This window comes from Hyperolius riggenbachi, chromosome 2 (assembly GCF_040937935.1).
Source record: "Hyperolius riggenbachi isolate aHypRig1 chromosome 2, aHypRig1.pri, whole genome shotgun sequence".
Taxonomy (NCBI): Eukaryota; Metazoa; Chordata; class Amphibia; order Anura; family Hyperoliidae; genus Hyperolius; species Hyperolius riggenbachi.
The window spans coordinates 110,302,104-110,322,894 of NC_090647.1; the positions used below are offsets into that span (position 1 = coordinate 110,302,104).

Below are 20,791 nucleotides of genomic sequence, written 5' to 3' on the forward strand. Positions count from 1 at the left end.
TACATAAAGCGACGCACGTTAAATGTAAGCACCATTGCTGATTTCATTACCAAACTCTATCTTCTGATCGTCCGAAGCACTGTAGTTTTCAACGGCATTCCGCAGTTAGTGCGTGAAGTGTAACGCCATTGGCGCGATAAAACCTAATATGCGAACGGTGGAAACTTCACGCGCACAATCCTTTACACGCGCGCCTTTACACGTGATAACTGAGTTATCATGCTTTAGTGAATCGAGCCCCATGTGATAATGATACTTAGCACATGATATCACGTGCAAAGTGGCTTATCACTGTCGTGCTAAATGTTAGCACGCTTTAGTGAATTAAGCCCCATACGTTAGGAAAAAAACCACTTAGATCATGGGCCCATATAGAACATCACCCATGTAGAACAAATACTAGCGCCTGAAAGCAAGGGAGAAGCAGAGGCAGTCCAGGTGACTTTTTTTTTTTTTTTTTAAAGCGCTGTTATTTGTAAGACTGGATTTTTTTCTAAAGTGTACCGGAAGCGACGTGACATGAGAACTTGTAATGTACGGTGCAAAGCATTAATAACTGGGCTGTTTTTCTTTCTTTTATTTTGCTACCTGAAAGTTCATTTTCAGGCATGTAAGTGACAGCTTCTCTCTTGTCGGTATCTTGGGAATAGTAAACATCACTGATAAGCAACTAACCGCTATAAAAGTTTTCCTGGCAGAACACAATTTCTGATGACACAGGAGAAATAAAAAAGGTCAACAGTTCATGTATTTTAAAGGACAACTAAAGTGTGAGGGATATGAAGGCTGCCATATTTATTTCCTTTTAAGCAATACTAGTTGCGCGGCAGCCCTGCTGATGCTCTGCCTCTAATACTCAGCCATAGATCCTGAAAAACCATGCAGCAAATCAGATGTTCTGACATTCTTATCAGATCTGACAAGATTAGCGGCATGCATGTTTCTGGTGTGATTCAGACACTACTACAGCCAAATAGCCCAGGAGCACTGCCAAGCAACTGGTATTGTTTGAAACGAAATAAATATGGCAGCCTCCATTCACCTCTCACTTCAGTTGTCCTTTAACTCTGCTATCCCATACAGCCAAATCTATCCCTGTCTTTCACTGATGAGGACCATGAGTCTGAAACAGGCTTTCTGCAGGCTGGATTAATGTGGCTCTGTAAAATGTATAAGCTACAGGCTTGCTATACACCAGCGGATCTGGGTGTAAGCCTGGCTCCAGGGACATAAAGACATCATTTGCATATTTAGTAGTGATGCCTTGTGGGAAACCACAGTTGCTCACTTGACCACTTCACTACTGAGGTTTTTTTTTTTACCCTTTTGTACCAGAGCAATTTTCACCTTTCAGCACTCCTTCCATTCATTCGCCAATAACTTTATCACTACTTATCACAACAAATGGATTTATATCTTGTTTCTTTTCGCCACCAATTAGGCTATTTTTTGGGTGGTACATTTTGCTAAGAATTATGTTATTCTTAATGCATTTTAACGGGAAAAAAATAAGAAAAAATTCATTATTTCTTGGTTTTCGGCCATTATAGTTTTAAAATCATACATGCTACCATAATTAAAACCCACACCCACACATTATTTGCCCATTTGTCCGAGTTATTAAAATATTTTAAATATTCCCCTAGTACAATGTATGGCGCCACTATTTTATTTGGAAATGAAGGTGTACCGTATATACTCGCATACAAGCCGAATTTTTTACCCCCAAAAAGGGGGCCAAAAGTTGGGGGTTCGGCTTGTATGCGAGTCATGGTGGTCCGCGGGTCCCCCCCTCCGCTGGTCCGCGGGTCCCCCGCTCCCCCCATGGCCGCCGCCACCGCTATTACCTGGCTGCATCTTCTATTTCAATCTCCGTTCTTGTAAACATTCAGAGCAGCGCGCCCGGCGCTGCTACTGTGACGAGGCAGGAAAGAGCGTCCTGTTACTATGGGAACCGCTCTTTCCTGGCTCGCCGCTCGTCACAGTAGCAGCGCCGGGCGCGCTGCTCTGAATGTTTACAAGAACGGAGATTGAAATAGAAGATGCAGCCAGGTAATAGCGGCGGCGGCCATGGCGAGCGGGGACTGTACTGGCTAAACTGGGGCACGTAACTAGCTTTACTGAGCGCTATACTAGCTAAACTGGGGCGCTATACTAGCTATACTGAGCGCTATACTGAGCACTATACTAGCTAAACTGGGGCACTATACTAGCTAAACTGGGGCACTATACTAGCTATACTGAGCACTATACTAGCTATACTGAGCACTATACTAGCTAAACTGGGGCACTATACTAGCTAAACTGGGGCACTATACTAGCTATACTGAGCACTATACTAGCTATACTGGGCACTATACTAGCTATACTGGGCACTATACTAGCTATACTGAGCACTATACTAGCTATACTGGGGCACTATACTAGCTATACTGAGCACTATACTAGCTATACTGGGGCACTTTACTAGCTATACTGAGCACTATACTAGCTATACTGAGCACTATACTAGCTAAACTGGGGCACTATACTAGCTATACTGAGCACTATACTAGCTATACTGAGCACTATACTGAGCACTATACTAGCTAAACTGGGGCACTTTACTAGCTATACTGAGCACTATACTAGCTGTACTGGGCAGTATACTAGCTAAACTGGGGCACTTTACTAGCTATACTGAGCACTATACTAGCTATACTGAGCACTATACTAGCTATACTGGGCACTATACTAGCTATACTGGGACACTACCTACCCATACTGGACACTTTACTAGCTATACTAAGACACACTCGGGGAATAAGGCGGCCAGCATTTCCTACCCCCGGCTTATATGGGGGTCAATCATTTTCCCCTGGTTTTTCAGGGAAAAGTTGGGGGGTCGGCTTATATGCGGGTCGTCTTATATGCGAGTATATACGGTATTTTTTCAGTTTTGCATCCATCACTAATAGCAAGCCCATAATATAAAAAATAACTTTAATATACCCTCTTGACATACATATAAAAAAAATTCAGTCCCTAAGGTAAATATTTTTTTTTGTATATATATATATATATATATAATATATATATATATATATATATATATATATATATATATATATATATATATATATATATATATATATATATATATATTATTTTTTTTTTAATAAATAGACTTTATTTGGGTAACTATGGGAGAGTGTGGGAGGTAAGGGTTAATGGTATATGTGTCTGTTTTTATTTAAAAAAATGTCTGTAGGTGTAATTTTACTGTTTGGCCACAAGATGTCCTAGCGCATTTTTTTTTCTGAGCGTACTATTAGTACTCGGCCAGGAAGTAATGTGTGAATGTGTTACTTCATTAGTTACAATGACCGCAGGCATCTCGTTGATGCTGGCGATCGTTGACATGGGGACTTAGATCAATGAATGGGAACAGGGTTCCCAATTATTGATCTCTCCTCTAACGGGCAGCGGCTAGAACCTGCGCGGGAGCGAGTGACGCCCATCTACAGCAATAGACGAATATCTATGTCCCTGAGCAGGAACTGAAGCCCTGCGGGATGTAGATATACAGTCTTGAACCACATAAGTGGCATATACCTTCTGTTTTAAGTAGGCAAATTATACTGAGCGTAGCTTTTTAGTAGGAGGGCTTTTTGTTCTCTTTTAGTCCCCCATACTTTCCTAGTGGTTCTGGGTCACCCTGAGCTGCTTGGGTATTACAGTTGACTTCATGAGAATAAGCAAAGAATTGTATTCTGTGATTCAGAGGTAATTAAAATGTGAATTAAAAACATATTATTGGCCCTAAAAGAGTTTTCTTGAATTTACTTTAATGTATTTACAGATGAAAAGTGAGGACCTGACAACTGAATTCTCCCAAGGCCGTTACTGGTACGTGTGACCTTTCTAACACCCCTCCTCACGACTTTTTCTTTGTTAGCAAGGGTGAATTTGGACTATGCCATTACTCACACAGTTTTCCGGTTTCATGCAGCCATTCCAAATAAATGCTCTTTGGAAAAGTCCTTCACATAACACAGTGATCTGCACTGGGCTATCATCTTCACTGGACTGTCATCTGACCCCATGCACCTCCTCCCTCTGCTCCTTCCTGTGGAGTACAGGGAGGAGGTGGGCAGGTTCCACTCTGTGTATACAGGAAGACTGGCTGCTGCCCCCTCCCAGATCCTCCCTGACTACCTCATGTGGGTGATTCTCTCTCTCCCTCCCCCTCCCCCTCCCCCCCCAAAAGACTAAAGCCTGATGCACACTTCCAATGTAACTGCTTCCAAGTAGTAAGAAAGCACCCCCGTACAATCTGTTCATGGTATTCTAAATCCGTCAGCCCTCATACTATATGGAAGTGGTAAAATTGTCAGTGTGTACCAGGCTTTAGTCTTTTGGCTCTGCTGACAGATGTGTCTTCCAGGCAGCTTAGAGGATACTATGGAGATTGGGAAACTCCCTCCACTTCTGTGAGCCAACACTGACAGTGCTAGATACACATCAGAATAACATGCACCCTGCATACTTCAGTTATGTGGAGATTTGGGACAGAAGATATGTTTTATTCGCTTTGTGTGTTTGCAGCTGCCTAAAGTGATGGAAAACTGCCTCCTCCACTTAAACATTTCCTGTTATTGGAGCCTCAAAGTTCTTGTTCTTCATGTGATTTTGACAAATGTGATTTCATATTGTGTTTCTTAGGGCCAGCTGTTCGCTAAGAACCCTAGCTTGGCATCCCCATACAAACAAGTTTGCCTTGGCTCTCATAGATGACTCCGTACGGATCTACACAGCAGGAAGGTACGATGGAGCGAGGGAGTTTATTCTGTGCTTCCATTCCTTTCTGACTCTATTGCTAAACTTGCCTGCTCATAACATTGACCTTCTAGTAATGCAATTTTCAAGAACATCTGGCATTGTGGGACACTAGCACTCTGGAAGTGTTTGGTACACTAGCCCTGCCTGAGGACTTTCAGTACCTACATACACCACTACATGGTTACTTTGTGCAGAGCAGTAAGCAGTGTATTGATGCTGTGACTGATTCTTATCTTTTAGCTCAGTCACACCCATATTAAAGCATCGTCTACAGAAGGATGTGGCGTGTATGGCATGGAAACCTCTGTGCGCATCTATATTAGCCATAGCCTGCCAGACGTGTGTACTTGTGTGGCATGTAGACCCTACCTCCTTATCAACAAGGTAAGCAATATGTGTGACAGCTTAGCAGTTTCTTTAGGGTAGCTTACTGTGCTTACAGGAAAACATTATTAGAAACAAGGAGCCTTACTGTGACTAGTCAATAGTGGACAGTGTTTTTATGTTGTGTCTGCCCTCCATATGGCTATCATTATTCTGTGCTGAATGCTTCTTCTTATAGGCGATGACCTAAAGAAATTAACTTTTCAGTAAGGGCCGGTTCACACGGCCGTCTAATTGCGGCAGATGCGGACTTTATTATTGAAGCGCTGTTCATTCAAATGAATGGAAGCAGTTTTTAAACTATCGTTATGACTTTTTATGTCTGTGAAAAGATATTCACATTTCTCCTCTTCACAGTGGGTGGCAGGAGAGCATCAGACCTGGAATCATCCTGTGTCCTGGCTGTCACTTAGAGGCAGAATGCTGTACAGAATGGTGTCACTCTCCTAATCACAGTAATTCAGAGGTGGCGCTAGATCCCTGTTGTCTTGTCCTGGCCACTACATTTAGCGCCCAGGATCAGCTACACTCAACGCTTTTGTGTCCCCCTGGGGGGGGGGGGGGGGGGGGGACTCAAAATGTGACGGAACATCAGGAACCAATGCCCAATGCTTTTCTGCTTGGTAGTACAGTATGTGTATTCAATCTGCAGTAGCAAATTATGCAAAGGCTGAACTGACCCCACTGTCGCTCAAAATTAAAGGGGAGACCCTCAACTACACATACTAGGTGGAACTTGCATTCAGCAGCACTAGTGGAATATGTTCGCTTCCAGAATGGTTTGCATGCAAAGGCATTACAGACCCTTTCACCACGTCGAGGTCCCTTCAGAGTTGAAAGGGGCCCTACCACTAATATGTGACTTGGAGGCCAACTTACTATTCAGAAAATACAAACACAGAGGTGTGCAAAAACAAGTGGGGTGAGCATCCAGGACCCCACCTGTTTTGCACACCTCTGTGTTTGTGTTTTTGAAATGCTTTTATTTTTGTATGCTTGTGGGAGGAGGTTGTGTGGGGAATCTCCTTAGTGGTGGGAGCAGCTGTGGATGGTCCCCCCCTGGTGGTGAGAGCAGTTTTTGGGGGGCTGTCTGCTTCTCCTGCCTCCCTTGAGGTGTTGCTTGCAGAATGCAGTCCCAGGCAGTGTGATCACCCAGGACCCCACCTGTTTTGCACACCTCTGTGTGGGCATTAGATAACCAACATATTTCTAAATTGATGGGAAAAATTGATTCCGTTAGGGACGGTTTCCACTAGGAGCTGCAGTCATTTCTGATTCGTCCGCAGCGCCTGTTCTGTTGCGTAGCTGCAGCCCCAATCGGTAAGCGGTGCCATGCATAGTGATTTAGCTGCGTGCTGCAGAAATCTGTAGCATTACATCCAGAATCGCTTCTAAGTGGCTAGCCATTGAAGAGATGGGCAGCATTTCCCCTCCCCTCTCATATGCGTGGAAACGCTACAGATTCGACCCGGATTTAGGTTAAGTGGAAATAGACCCATATAGCACATATAGACTGGGAGCACACTTGCAAATTGCAGAATTCCAAATGCATGCAGTTCAGTAACGTGTGCTTCCAGCCTTACAGTATTCCTCTAAGGGGTTATTTTAGATACTAATGGTGAAAAGGAGAGATTGGCATACTAATGTGTTTGAGAAAAAAGTTGTTTGGGATGATGGACATTGAGTGGTCTGAGTCATGGAGATCAAGATAGCCCAATACGCATAGATAGGTACATTACTGTGCTGTGCTTTTACAATCTGTTTAGCATCAGTGTATATAGGATTAGATGTGTTAAAATCAGTATTTTATTGTCTCTGCAAAAACAGGCCTTCCTCTGGCTGCTCTCAGATCCTTTCACATCCTGGTCACAGCCCTGTCACCAGTGTGTGCTGGTCTCCTAAAGGTGGAGTCTTGTTGTCTGCCTCCCCTGTGGACACAGCAATGTTGGTGAGTATTGGAAAGTGTACTGCTATGTATACCCTCAAAGTGTAGATAGTATATGTAATTTTTGTTTACTGCAGGTGTGGGATGTGTCTACAGAGACTTGTGTACCACTGCAGAGAGTTGGAGGAGGAGGAGTCACGTTTTTGTCTTGGTCTCCAGATGGCAGCAAGGTGCTGTCTGCCACACCGTCCCCAGTGTTCAGGTAAAGGAAGATGCCTTGAAGCTCTAAGAGCCCATTCACAGTGATGGCATGAAAGTCATTCCTGCTGACTTTCACTTTGCCAGTTTTTGCCCCACGACTTCTGTTGCTACTGCTCTTTTTTGGTCTGGGCATTCACAACCAGGGCACAGCTGGCTGGAGGATGATTCAAGACAGAAAGACAATTCGCTTAGGCCCAGTTCGCATAAAAAATGGTTCATTTAGCAGAGCTCTAAACAGACCGGATCCTAACGGAAGTGTTAATAGGATCCGTTCACATTTCTCTGTTAGAATGGATCAGTTCACCACATTCCACCTAATGAACCCCGAGTTTGGGACAGCTGCGATAATTCCGAAGTGACGGAAATGTTGCATTGACCGTGCGCTAACGGAGCAGATCAAAAACTGATGCCCAATAAAGAATTTTTGATCTGTCCAGTGTAAACCAGGCTCTGTCTTAATGCTAGTAGATGCATTACTTTCCTGTTCTGGTGTCATCTAGTCCGGCAGGTCATTACTCCACCTGCCTTGGAGAATGGGCCCTGGCTTTTTATCTTTCAAAATTGCTGCCAAGGCTCTGGTCACGCCAATCTTTGTTGCCATGGCCCGCCCCCAGAGTGGCAGCCACTGCCTAATTGGTGGCCGCGGAGCAGAGGGTGGGCTGCAGCAATGCAGAAGGAGGTTTCCAAAGAGCTTCGGCAGTCTTTGGAAACATGGCTGCAACTGCACTGCCGAGGAGGGAGGTGAAGCGTCTCCAAGGGCCATGTGACCTGAAGACATCGGATCAGGCCACCCCACCCCCCAATCCGTCCTCATGAAGTCCTAGTTCACACTATAAAACGCAATAGCTATGCACTTAACGATGGTACATGCAGCACATTTTCGATGTTCTTAGAAATAGAAATGCTGCAGTGAGAACACCCTCATAGGGTGAAACTGCTGTAGCACTTTACCGATAGCTGTTGATTGGCAAACTGAGCACAAGTGTTCACAGTGTAAACCAGCCCTGAGACAGAGCCTATCATGTCAGGCTCTGACATTTTTAGCTTAGGTACTCCTTAATAAATATTTGGCATGTTAGCCCTCAACCGTTCTGCTAAATGATTACCACTCATGACCATCCATATGTACAGTATATGACAGTCCCACGGCCCTAGTTTTTCAAGTGGGAAAAGGACAGTTTCTATAATGGGAAATCCACCTGGAAAACGAACACTTAGCTACTTCTATGAATTTTGTAGTTGCTGAATAGAATTACAGTGATGATCTGTTGCAGGGTGTGGGAGACTCAGACATGGACGTGTGAGCGATGGCCTACTCTCAAAGGACGCTGTCAGGTTTGTTGCTTATAAATAAAACCACCCATTCTCTTATTCTGTTTCCTGGGCTTTTATTATCTCTGGTGTGTAAAGGCGCCTACACACGCCATACTGCCGCAAACGACGGGTCCGTCAGACCCTCCCACTGGGCGGACTATCAGCCGACAGTAGCACGTGTGTATGCGCTGTCGGCAGACTGATAAGGCTGTTTCTGAAGGATCCGATCGTTCAGAAACAGCCTTATCAGTCTGCCGACAGCGCGCGCACACGTGCTACTGTCGGCTGAATATCCGCCCAGTGGGAGGGTCTGAGGGACCCGTCGTTTGCGGCGGTATGGCGTGTGTAGGCGCCTTAATCTTTTTGTTTGTTTTCCTCTCTGTCCCCCCAGACTGGTTGCTGGAGTCCAGATGGAAGTCGTCTACTCTTTGCTGTACAGGGAGAGTCTGTAATATACAGTCTGTCTTTCTCTCCTCCTGAAGGTAGTGTGTCCATCCATATTATAGATCAGTGTTTCCCAACATTATTTTAGCATGCACACATTTATTAAAGAGAAACTAAACACAGAATTTTCTCTCTGCAGTAAAAGATTAGCCATAGCATAATAACGGTTATGGATACAAAAAATCATTACAATTTATAAAAATCCTAAAAAAAAACAGAAGTTTACAAGTTGGTTTCACTTTGCAGGGAGCAATGGAAGGGTTAAGCCTCAGTGTTTACTGTATGGGTAGAGCTACCTTGGCAGAGCTCCTGCTGTCTATTCACAGCTGCACATAAGAATTTATTAGGCACTGTGATTTGGCTAAACAAGCAAAGGAACACAGAGCAGTGGATTTATTCAGCAACTATACATGGAACACTTTTCATTCTGTGCTGTGCAAGAGTTTGGTTCCGCTTTAATGGCTACGCTAGCTAGTTACCTTACAGTGGATGACTTCCTTACAAATGCCCCTTAACAAATATATATTTGTTACAAGTACTTCACAATTGTGTATGAATGCTTTCCAAACATTATTATTGTTTTTTATTTATATAACCTCTTCCGTAGCGCTGTACAATATATCAAAACATACAATAATGTAGTTTGAAAAATGTCACCAATGCTGGTGTATGATAATTTGATAAAATGCTAAAAACTTACACCCAAGGAAGAGGTCCCTGCCCTTGCAAGCTTACAATATAGAGGGTAGTGGTGTGGAGACACTGGGGGAGTTGTTGAAGGGGTTTGCAGATGGCGGTAGAACTTTAAATTATAGCTGTAGCAAATTATAGGCTTGTTTGACAGGTGTGTCTTGAGGGTACATTTAAAAATTTCTAGGCAAGGCTGTTGGAAAGTTCCAAAGTAAAGGTGACGCGCGTGAGAAGTCCTGGACGTGAGAGTGAGAGGAGGTGACCAAGCTGGACGGACGGGATGATAACTGGAGATTAATATGGAAATGTATGGAGGGGGTACAGGTTTGAATGATAGTGTTAGGAGTTTGAACTGGTGTTCAAAACATACCTTTATCCTCTAGATGACCGTGTCATGCCGATGGGCGCCTAACGCCGATTGGCATAAAGTCCTGGTGCTCTTTTGCAGGAGATCGCGCCCAGGCTGCTGATGACGTCCTGTCATCAGCAGGCGGCCACACAGAGGATGTAACTCTTGGTTAAACAAGGAGGTTAAACATTCATTCATGCATGCTTTTAACTGTAAATGGAGTACCAGTACTTACCATATTAAAGTTTATTTGTGAAAGAATATATATAAATATATATATATATATATATATATATATATATATATATATATATATATATATATATATATATATATATATATATATATATATATTTATATTTTTTTTTTTTTTTTTTTATCTCAAAACTTACTACAATGAATTGACTATGACAAGATCACCTGCATCCTGGGCACAACTAAAATGCCCTCTGGGGTTCATATGCCGTGTGTTGATGATCCAGATAATCTGTCTTGTCTGTGTTGTATGAGCTAAATATGGATTGGCTGTAAATCTGTGGCAGTGATCGTTGAACAGTTCTGAGCACGGAGGAAATACACACATCTAAGCAACTCTGAAAGCTCCCGCCACCTTTTGTTGACGTTGGCTGAAGGAGGGGAAAGTCCGTAAAGTAGAGACAGACTGAGAACACACAAACCACAAAATAGACGACACCTTTTGGGTAAACCTGTTCAACCAAAAATAGGTAAAATGAGATGGGCATTCAAAGAAAATATTTAATGTTATTTTGAGTTAAACTTTCACTCCAGCCAGTAGAATGAGGCCGGTTGCCTCCACTACTTTATATGCCATTATACAGACTGCATGTTATTTATAGAAGATATATTTTAATAAAAGCAACCTTGGATTAGAACCCGGATCAAATATGGCAAGCATTTGTATACACAGGGTATTGGGATTGGAGGTCTCGGTACTGGCTGTGTACCAGGCCTTGTGGATCGTGTGTTACTAGGAACAGTTTTACAAACTACTGTTTAGATCTTTGTATCTGTATGGCTGCTTTATCAGAGCCATAAGGCAGGGAATCACTTTTCTCTGATTTTTCCCTCAATTAGATTAAAGCGGAATATAACCCTGCATTTCAACTTTGCTCTAAAACATTATTTACAGCATATTATATGCAAAAAGCATTTTTTTTTACTAGACCAGCATTGGAAGGGTTAAACACAGAGGTTTTAAGTTCCGTGCAGACATTCAGATGGTTACATTCTATTTAGTTAGTGTGTAACTGTTTATCAATAGATACATCTCTTTGGCTGTCCTCCAAGCTCCTTCTCAGTGAGAGAGATGAGTCATAATAAACACATATTTGTAAACAAAAAGTATCTAACTCAAGTTCGGATTCGGTTGCAGAAATCTCTAGGGACTTTAAAGCGGAATATAACCCTGCATTTCAACTTTGCTCTAAAACATTATTTACAGCATATTATATGCAAAAAGCATTTTTTTTTTACTAGACCAGCATTGGAAGGGTTAAACACAGAGGTTTTAAGTTCCGTGCAGACATTCAGATGGTTACATTCTATTTAGTTAGTGTGTAACTGTTTATCAATAGATACATCTCTTTGGCTGTCCTCCAAGCTCCTTCTCAGTGAGAGAGATGAGTCATAATAAACACATATTTGTAAACAAAAAGTATCTAACTGAAGTTCGGATTCGTCTGCAGAAATCTCTAGGGACTTTAAAGAGACTCTGTAACATTAAAAACATCCCCTGGGGGGTACTCACCTCGGGTGGGGGAAGCCTCCGGATCCTAATGAGGCTTCCCACGCCGTCCTCTGTCCCACGGGGGTCTCTCCGCAGCCCTCCGAACAGCCGGCGACTGTGCCGACTGTCATTTCAATATTTACCTTTGCTGGCTCCAGCGGGGGCGCTGTGGCGGCTTTCCATTCCGAACTACACGGAAATACCCGATCTCATTCGGGTCCGCTCTACTGCGCAGGCGCAGGAGACTTGCGCCTGCGCAGTAGAGCGGACCCGACGGCGATCGGGTATTTCCGTGTAGTTCGGAATGGAAAGCCGTCAGAGCGCCTGCGCAGGAGCCAGGAAGGTAAATAATGACGTCACCGCTGCCCGGACTCCACGGAGGGCTGCAGCGAGACCCCTGACGGATGGAGGACGGCGTGGGAAGCCTCATTAGGATCCGGAGGCTTCCCCCACCCGAGGTGAGTACCCCCCAGGGGATATTTTTATGTTACAGTTCCTCTTTAAAGCCCTGTGTAACCCTTCCAATGCTGGTCTAGTAAAAAAAAAAAATGCTGGTTGCATATAATATACTGTAAATAATGTTTTAGAGCAAAGTTGAAATGCAGGGTTATATTCCGCTTTAAAGCCCTGTGTAACCCTTCCAATGCTGGTCTAGTAAAAAAAAAAATGCTGGTTGCATATAATATACTGTAAATAATGTTTTAGAGCAAAGTTGAAATGCAGGGTTATATTCCGCTTTAAGGACGGTTTCACACTGCATATTGACTGTAGCGGTGCGGCCCAGGGGCCGTAACTCCAAAAACAGGCCTTAGTACTCGGTAATCCCCATTTGGCAGCAGGCCATACAGGAAGTGATGCTCTCTACCTCACTTCCTGTGGGCGAATGGATGATGTGTGCGGAAGTGTATTAGCAAAATACGCTTCTGCGCATGTGCGACGTGGAAAACTTGTGACAGTCTTTAAAAAAAAAAAAAAAAAAGTCACCATAAACTTACATGACTTCAGGTCCACCGCACTGCGCCGTAGGAGCCACATAGTAACATAGGTATGCGCCCGCGTTAGACAGGGAACTTCCATGGCAGCACACCGCACCGCATACAGTGTGAACTACCTCATAGACTTTCATTGCTCTAGCGTTAGGTTGCGGTAAAATGCCGCACTACGCCAGTGTGAAAGGGCCCTGAAGGCACCCATTAATATCTTGATTGTCCAATCTTAGCAAATCTATGTAGTAGAGGGGATAACTGAGTGAATACACTTTGAATGGATGCTCTATGCCTAGTATACACGATGCAATTTTTCCATCAGATTGACGGTCAAATTGATTATTTGCAACAGGTCTAAACTGGATCCCGATCGTTTTTCTGATCAATTCTGTATAGAAGTGATCCGAAAATCCATCAGAAAAACGTTCAAGAATCAGATCGGACCTGTCAGAAATAATCTTTGCGACAGTTGGATTTTGACAGTTGGATTGACGTCTTATCAGTCTTATCAGTTGTTTGAACAATAGCAGTAGTTGTTTGATAATTGTGCTGCATAAAAGATCGCTGTTGAGCGTGTGTATGGTGGTTTTTTCCTTTCTTATAGAGTGATACCAGCAACTTTCCCCTTGCCTGTTTCTGTCACTCTGAACACAATTTAACCACTTCAGCCTACGGTGTCGAAAATCGTATGCATCCAAGCAAAGTTCACCTCCCATTCATTCGCCAATAACTTTATCGCTACTTATCACAATTAATTGATCTATATCTTGTTTTTAATTAAGTTTTCTTTGGGGGGTACATTTTGCTAAGAATTATTTTTTTCTAAATCCATTTTAACAGGAAGATTAACAAAGAAATGGAAAAAATTCATTCGTTCTCAGTTTTTGGCCATTATAGTTTAAAATTAATACATGCTACCGTAATTAAAACTAATGTATTTTATTTGCCCATTTGTCCCGGTTATTACACTGTTTAAATTATGTCCCTATCACAATTTATGGCGCCGATATTTTATTTATTTAGAAATAAAGGTGCATTTTTTCAATTTGCGTCCATCACTATTTACAAGCTTATAATTTAAAAAAAATATAATAAGATACTCTCTTGACATGTATATTTAAAAAGTTCAGACCCTTAGGTAACTATTTGGTGTTTTTTTTTAATTGTAATATTTTTTTTTTTATTAAAAAATGTATTTGGGTAAATTTTTGTGTGGGAGGGAAACAGGTAATTTTAAATGTAAAATAGTGTAATGTAATGTAATAAATGTATGTGGGTGTAGTTTACTATTTGGCCACAAGTTGGCCACAGTCAAAGTCCTGGAGCATACGATCACGTTACCAAGTATAAGGAGCCTGTCTTTTTTTCTTTTTTGCAGAAATGCCGCGCTCATAGAAAGCGTCGTTTTTTCTGCGGGAGAGTTAGATCGTTAAATGGGAATAATATTCCCATTCACTGATCAGGGGGGCAACGGAAGGCAGCGGGAGCGCGCATGGCAGCTGCACAGTCTATCTGGACGGATATATCTGTCCAGATAGACTTAAGTGGTTAAAGTGAATCTGAACTCTTGCACTGGACAGAAGGAAAACCTAGAGAAATGCACCCTGTATGTATTAACCACTTCAGCACCACAGGGTTTTTTACTTAAAAACCAGAGCTTTGAGTCCGCAAGGAGAAAAGCGCAATATAAATGTTATTTGTCTTGTCTTGTCTTGTCAGAGCAATTTTCACATTTCAGCGCTCCTCCCATTCATTCACCAATAACTTTATTGCTACTCATCAGATGTAAATGATCTACATCTTGTTTTTTTGCCACAAATTATGCTTTGTGAGGGTGATATTTGCTTTTAGTAATTATGTTATTATCTGTGCATTTTAAAGGGAAAAATGAGAAAAAAAAAAGAAAAAATACACTATTTCTCCATTTCCATCCACTATAGTTTTCAAATAAACAATGTTACCATAGGTAAAACCCACATATTGTATTTGCTAATTTGTCCTGGTTATCTCAACATTTAAATAATGTTCCTAGTACAATGTATGGCGATAATATATTAGTTTCTGGTTTGTGTTTTTTGTTTTCTCATTGTACTCCATCAGTAATTAAAAGCCCTTATCTTCATGATTAACAGTTATACACTCTCATGGCATACATATTTTAAATGCTAAGTCCCTAGGGTAACTATGTATTCTCTTTTCAATGCTGTCACTTTTTTTTTTTTTTTTTTTTTTTTTACAAGTACTTATTTAGGGGTATAGAGTACATGAAAATAACAGTTTTATTGCTTTTCATTCAGTTTTCCATTAAAAAAAATCACATGACTTAGCCCTCAGTTGTCAAACAACACAAAATCTATTCTCTCACTTGTCACGGTTAAAATGATACCCTATATACATAATCAGATAGCTTATTGGGCATACAGCACACTGTTTACCACAAGTACGCATATCTACTCCCCTGAGCTTCAGATGAAGTTTTGTGGGGAGTAGATAAGCGAAGCAAGGGATTCAAAGTGGTTAAGAGAGTTTAGCGTCTCTAATTCACCCTCATTTGTGACTAATCACAAGTTGTAATTTGACACACTGCAGATTTATTGCAGGATTTGTATCCGCTGTAACAATTTTTTTTATGTTAGTATGCTGTTGCTATCTTTTAGAGCAGAGAAGAAGTTCTGGTCCGCTTTAAGCCGTACATTTCTCCACTGGATATGTGTAAATGCATGTGCGTTAAAGAGAATCTGTACTTTCCGATGTGTACAATAAAAAAAATACCAATCAAGTCACTGTGATCTCCTGGATCCCTCTTTGCCGTTTCCGCCGCTCCCCGCCGTGATCCTGGCTTTTAATCGCCAGTTTTAGGTTTCTCACACACGGTTAACAGATGTAAGGAGAGGCATTCCCCCTTTCCTCATGGTTCTCTGGTCCGTCACCCTGCTCAGCCTGTCCCAGTCAGTAAATTGTGAAAGGAATTTGATAACAGTAAACAAAGAGATAAGCATTCAAATGTATACAGCAGTATTTAGCAGCAATTCCCAAACTCTTCTCATCTCAATTTTAAAAAAGCATGTTAATCGATTGTGTTCCTTTAAGCATATTTACTTGTGTTTACTTGCTACATCTATATATGTGAACAGGTGAGCTGCAGGGCTACGTTGGTGGAAGCCGCAATGCTACAGTGGTCGCTGATGTATCTGAGACAACATTTGACACAGAAATGGGGGAAGTCAGGTGGGTGTAGTAAAATACCATGCCTAACATTCATCCTATTTTCCCATAAAGTAAGGTTTTTCTATAAACCTGCATTGCAGGATTGGCGGGGAGATCCAGTCCATGGTTTGGGATCCAAGTGGAGAGAGACTTGCAGTCCTGCTGAAAGGTCTGGTTGATGACTGTTTGGATTTGAACCCAAGCTTGCTTGATGCATCTTAAATGTTTCTATTGCATGTTGTGTTTTACAGAGAATGCTGATGATGGTACAAGTGTATCAGCCATTGCGGTTTACAGGACAAAAAACAGTCCCATATTTGAGCTTCTTCCTTGGTAGGCGAATACTATTTACATTGTAATGGATGTGATGTACCACTGGGGCAGTATATCTTCCTTGACATTTTTCATAGTATTATACTGTATAAGAAAAAATAGTGGCTGGAAAGTGTACTGGTTAAGGGCACCGCCTTTGACATTGGAGACCAGGTTTTGAATCCTGGCTAGGGTTGGTACCTATTTAGTAAGGAGCCCTTAGGCAAGACTCCCTAAAACTGAAAAGTGACTTCTCGAGCACTTCCCAGTAGCTGCAGCTCCTGAGTGCTTTTGAGTCCGACAGGAGAAAAGCGATAAATGTTCGGATTATTAAAATGCAGTATTTAAAGTTGAACCTGTAGGGGAAAATGTTATGTATGTCATGTATGTCACTAGTGGGAAGCCTCCGGCTAGACCAAAAGCTTCCCGCATCCATCTGCAGTTCCAGTGCAGAGTCCCTCTAAACCTATGTGACAAAATGTTGTCAGGTTTCTTGTGGTCGCGTTCCGGACTATGTATGAGTGCATCTGTACTGAGCATGTGCGAGTAAAGTCTGCTCATGCCCATTGAAAGCACAGAAAAAAGGTGGAAAATGGGCAGACCTTACTTGCACATGCCCAGTCTGCTCTTGTCCATGGCCAAGCAGAGAGGAGGGATGCTGCACTGGAATGGTGAGCTCAATGAGGACACGGGAAGCCTCTGGACCATACAAGAGGAGGAGGACACGGGAAGCCTCTGGACCATACAAGAGGAGGAGGACACGGGAAGCCTCTGGACCATCCAAAAGCTTCCCATCACTTGGCTATGTAACTTTTAGTTTTTGGTGGAGGTCACAAAATCTTATTGGTCTGAGATGAGAAAAAGTATTTTAACACTACAATACTATGAAAAGGAAAATGTAGCAGTAACCGAGCATACATTTAATTAAGGTGCCAAGAAATTTGGGTGCAGGGTACAGCCGTAAAAATTGGTTCACCCTGCAAATGTAAAAGTTCTGGTATCGTTAATTACTATTCCCCCCTCCAGGCCCCCATGGACTCTGGGGGAATACGCAATTCAGCTTCTAGCTTTTGCTGCTGGCTGAATTACACTGTTTTTTATCGCAATTTGGTCTGTGTCTAGCCTTAGCCCCCTAAGGACCCCTGCAATCCTAACACTAAAGACCCCTCCTTCTAACCCCCACTATTTTTGCTGCAGTTGAAGCTGCTGTTAATGGCTATTAATGTTAATAAACAGATATAGGTGGCTATGCGCAGTAAATAGCGTCTATTTTATCGGGTGTCTCCGGACGCCCAAATTACTATTTATAGCCGCTTTTAACATTGCCTCTGGCTTTAGCTTTTTCAGCCTCACCCTGCCAGTTCAGTTCTTTATTTATTTGATGTGTAGAGCAGTTATCTAGGTATGCAGTTCTATGTGTACTGGCTTAGCCTTTGGCAACATTCTCAAAACCATACTTCTCTTAAAGTGGACCCAAACTAAAAATCAGGGCTGTCGAGTCGGTCCAAAAATCCTCCGACTCCTCAGTTTAGGATTCCACCGACTCCTCGACTCCGACTCCTCTAATTTGCATATTACAATTTTGTTGATTGAAAGTATGTAACATGAAATTCATCTCTTAACTGCCAACGCTTAGGAATTTTACAAGACAACTGAAGTGAGAAGGATGTGTAGACTACTATATTTATTCCCTTTAGACTAAAACTGGTCCTTGGTAAGAGTACTTGTAAAAGGTACAAACCGGAACAAAGAACATCTATCAGGCCCTAGGCAATGTAAGTGTGGGTACATGTAAGAATGATGTGCAGGTACTTTGCAGGGGAATGAGGAGATTCTTCCTCTATTACACATTCTTCATGCACAATCTGAACAAGGTCTATGGGTGACAGACAACACCTCTGTGTTCAATGTGCACAGCATTCTCAGTGGATTCCCTGCAGCTCTGTGGGGAGTGCATATGTAGAGTATAGTACTACTGTGTAACAAAGTAAACCTGAGACAGATGAAATTAAAGTTTTATACATACCTGGGGCTTCCTCCAGCCGCCTTCAGGATAACCCTCGTTGTCCTCCTCCACCACCTGGATCTTCTGCTAGGAGTCCAGGTACTTGAGCCAGTCGGGCGTAGTGCGCATGCACACACTCCGCCGCCAGGAGCATACTACACCTGTGCAGCACTATTGCGCAGGTGCAGAATGTTCCTGGCTGTGGGAGCGGCATGTGGCCGGACAGCGCTGACTGGCTGAATTACCAGGACTCATATCAGAAGATCCGGGTGGTGGAGGACAGCGAGGGAATGATTGGCCTGAATGGGGCTGGAGGAAGCACCAGGTATGTATAAAACTTTACTTTTCATCCGTCTCAGTTACCCTTTAATTTGTAGTCACCAAACCAAATTTTAACAACATATCAAATTATTTGATTTCATCAGCAAAGGGAGTGCGTACATTTGCATAAATCAGCATCAGTGCAGAATTATTTCCATCTCATTGACCATCTCTATTAGTGACACAGCTACACATAAGGCTTTATTCTTACAGCATAGATGTTATTTAGTATATAGAAGAGATTCCTGTGTACACATCATATATACAGTCACAATCAGATATGTATATCTGACCTTAAAAATACGGGGACTGCTTTATTGAAGCAGCACAAGTAACTAATTTTGATTGGTTTATTTCATTTTTGTGGACTAAGCACAACTATTACTGTGTATATATATACTGTATATATACATTATTTTTAATGACTATTATCTGAGAAATAGAACATTTTATCATATTTTCTATTTTAATTACAGTTACAAATTCATTAGGAGTCAGAGTCGGTGCATTTTTTCCCGACTCCAGGCACCCAAAATTGCCCGACTCCGACTCTACGACTCCGACTCCACAGCCCTGCTAAAAATACAAGATTTCAGAAATAAAATCTATTTTCTAAATTATAATAAATAGCAGCCTTTTTTCAGCTGCATGATGACAAATATACAATATTTTACATTTAATGGAGAAACCCCTCCCTTCCTTTCATTTTGCCGGGACAGAAACCGGCAAACTGGTAAGTAGCAGGTGTCTGGCAAAGGAGGAATTGCTAATGGCTGCCACCTGTATAATCCTAGTTATAAAAGAGAAGGGTGAAAAGCATGCACTGAAATGCTCATAGGCTTGAAGGAGTGTTTATTTATCTTTGTATGTGTTAGAGTGGTGCAACTAAATATTTTGAATTAAAATATTTTTTGGTTTGGGTCCGCTTTAACCTTTTTCATTCCTTCTCTCCAGTGGTTTCCTTCTATGCAGAGAGGGGGAGGATCCACACTTTATCCAGTTTCACCCATGTTTCCAAAAGGGGGCGCTGCTTACTGTGGTAAACGGTCTTACTTTTTATGGGGCTTGTCTCATTTTATGTATCCAGTCCTCTAACTGCCCTCTTTCTCCTGCAGTTGGCGAGTTCTGGACGCCTGTTCCATGTGCCTTTCTACTTTGTGAACGCACAGTACCCGCGCTTTATTCCGGAGACTGAGACCCTGGTGATGGCAGAGGGCAGCAATGCAAAGGAAATCCCTGCACTATTTACACAGAACTAGAGGTGGCATAGTCCACTATGGCTTCTGTTATTTCTGTGGTTTATATTAGACCAATTGGCACTACATTGTTAAGGTTCTAAAAAAGCAAGAATAAATTAATTTAATAAGAGTTGTATTTTAAGTATTTCCACTTATTTATAAGTGTGTATTTAGAGCGTTTTAAAAGCTAAACATCTTTGGGTATCATTCATAAACAGGCTGTCGGTAGTGCGGGAAAACACCGTTCTTCTCCGCAACCGGTAATTAAGACTTCTGGGTGGCCATTCATAAAGAAGTCTGCCTGTTGCGGAAGAAGTGCGGAGGTTTTCTGGAGGAAGCTGGCGGCAGCGTGGCGGAAGACATGCGGAAACTTAAAAGCTGCCCGATTCCCTCCCTGCGCTGCTCTGTCTGATGCTGCTTGGGAGGTCCCTCCCATTCATTTATATGTATTCCGCCCGCCTATCGCTACTGTCGAGCAAGCGGTATTTTCCTTCCGGATACCGCTTGCTCTAATCTTTATGAATGGATGTGTTTGTTACTTTTTCTAGATTAATCTAGAAAAACTCCGCACAAGGCGGAAATGTATCGCTCTGTCACCTTTTCATGCGGAAAGAGCCTTTATGAATGGGGCTTATGCTGAGTGGTCGGGAAAGTCACCGGTGTTAAGCATTTCCGCATGCGGAAATGCTTTATGAATGATACCCTTTGTGTCTGCAGAAGTAAAGTGTACCTGTCACTATGTAAAAGGTGTGTGTGTGTGTGTGTGTGTGTGTGTGTGTGTGTGTGTGTGTGTGTGTGTGTGTGTGTGTGTGTGTGTGTGTGTGTGT

General features: G+C 42.3%; 1 protein-coding gene across 2 annotated transcripts in view; it reads left to right on the top strand.

Moving 5' to 3' along the window:
• Positions 1–20,094, top strand: part of AAAS (aladin WD repeat nucleoporin) — a 44,402-nt gene extending 24,308 nt beyond the window's left edge. For both annotated transcript variants that reach the window (XM_068267193.1, XM_068267195.1), the window contains 12 exons: positions 3,842–3,888; positions 4,705–4,803; positions 5,062–5,205; positions 7,033–7,153; positions 7,228–7,352; positions 8,626–8,686; positions 9,057–9,147; positions 16,016–16,109; positions 16,190–16,257; positions 16,340–16,421; positions 19,681–19,765; positions 19,842–20,094. In XM_068267193.1, coding sequence (XP_068123294.1) covers positions 3,842–3,888; positions 4,705–4,803; positions 5,062–5,205; positions 7,033–7,153; positions 7,228–7,352; positions 8,626–8,686; positions 9,057–9,147; positions 16,016–16,109; positions 16,190–16,257; positions 16,340–16,421; positions 19,681–19,765; positions 19,842–19,985 — 1,161 coding nt within the window. In that variant the 3' untranslated portion in view covers positions 19,986–20,094. The remainder of the gene's footprint in view (positions 1–3,841; positions 3,889–4,704; positions 4,804–5,061; positions 5,206–7,032; positions 7,154–7,227; positions 7,353–8,625; positions 8,687–9,056; positions 9,148–16,015; positions 16,110–16,189; positions 16,258–16,339; positions 16,422–19,680; positions 19,766–19,841) is intronic.
• The last annotated feature ends 697 nt before the right edge of the window (positions 20,095–20,791 follow it).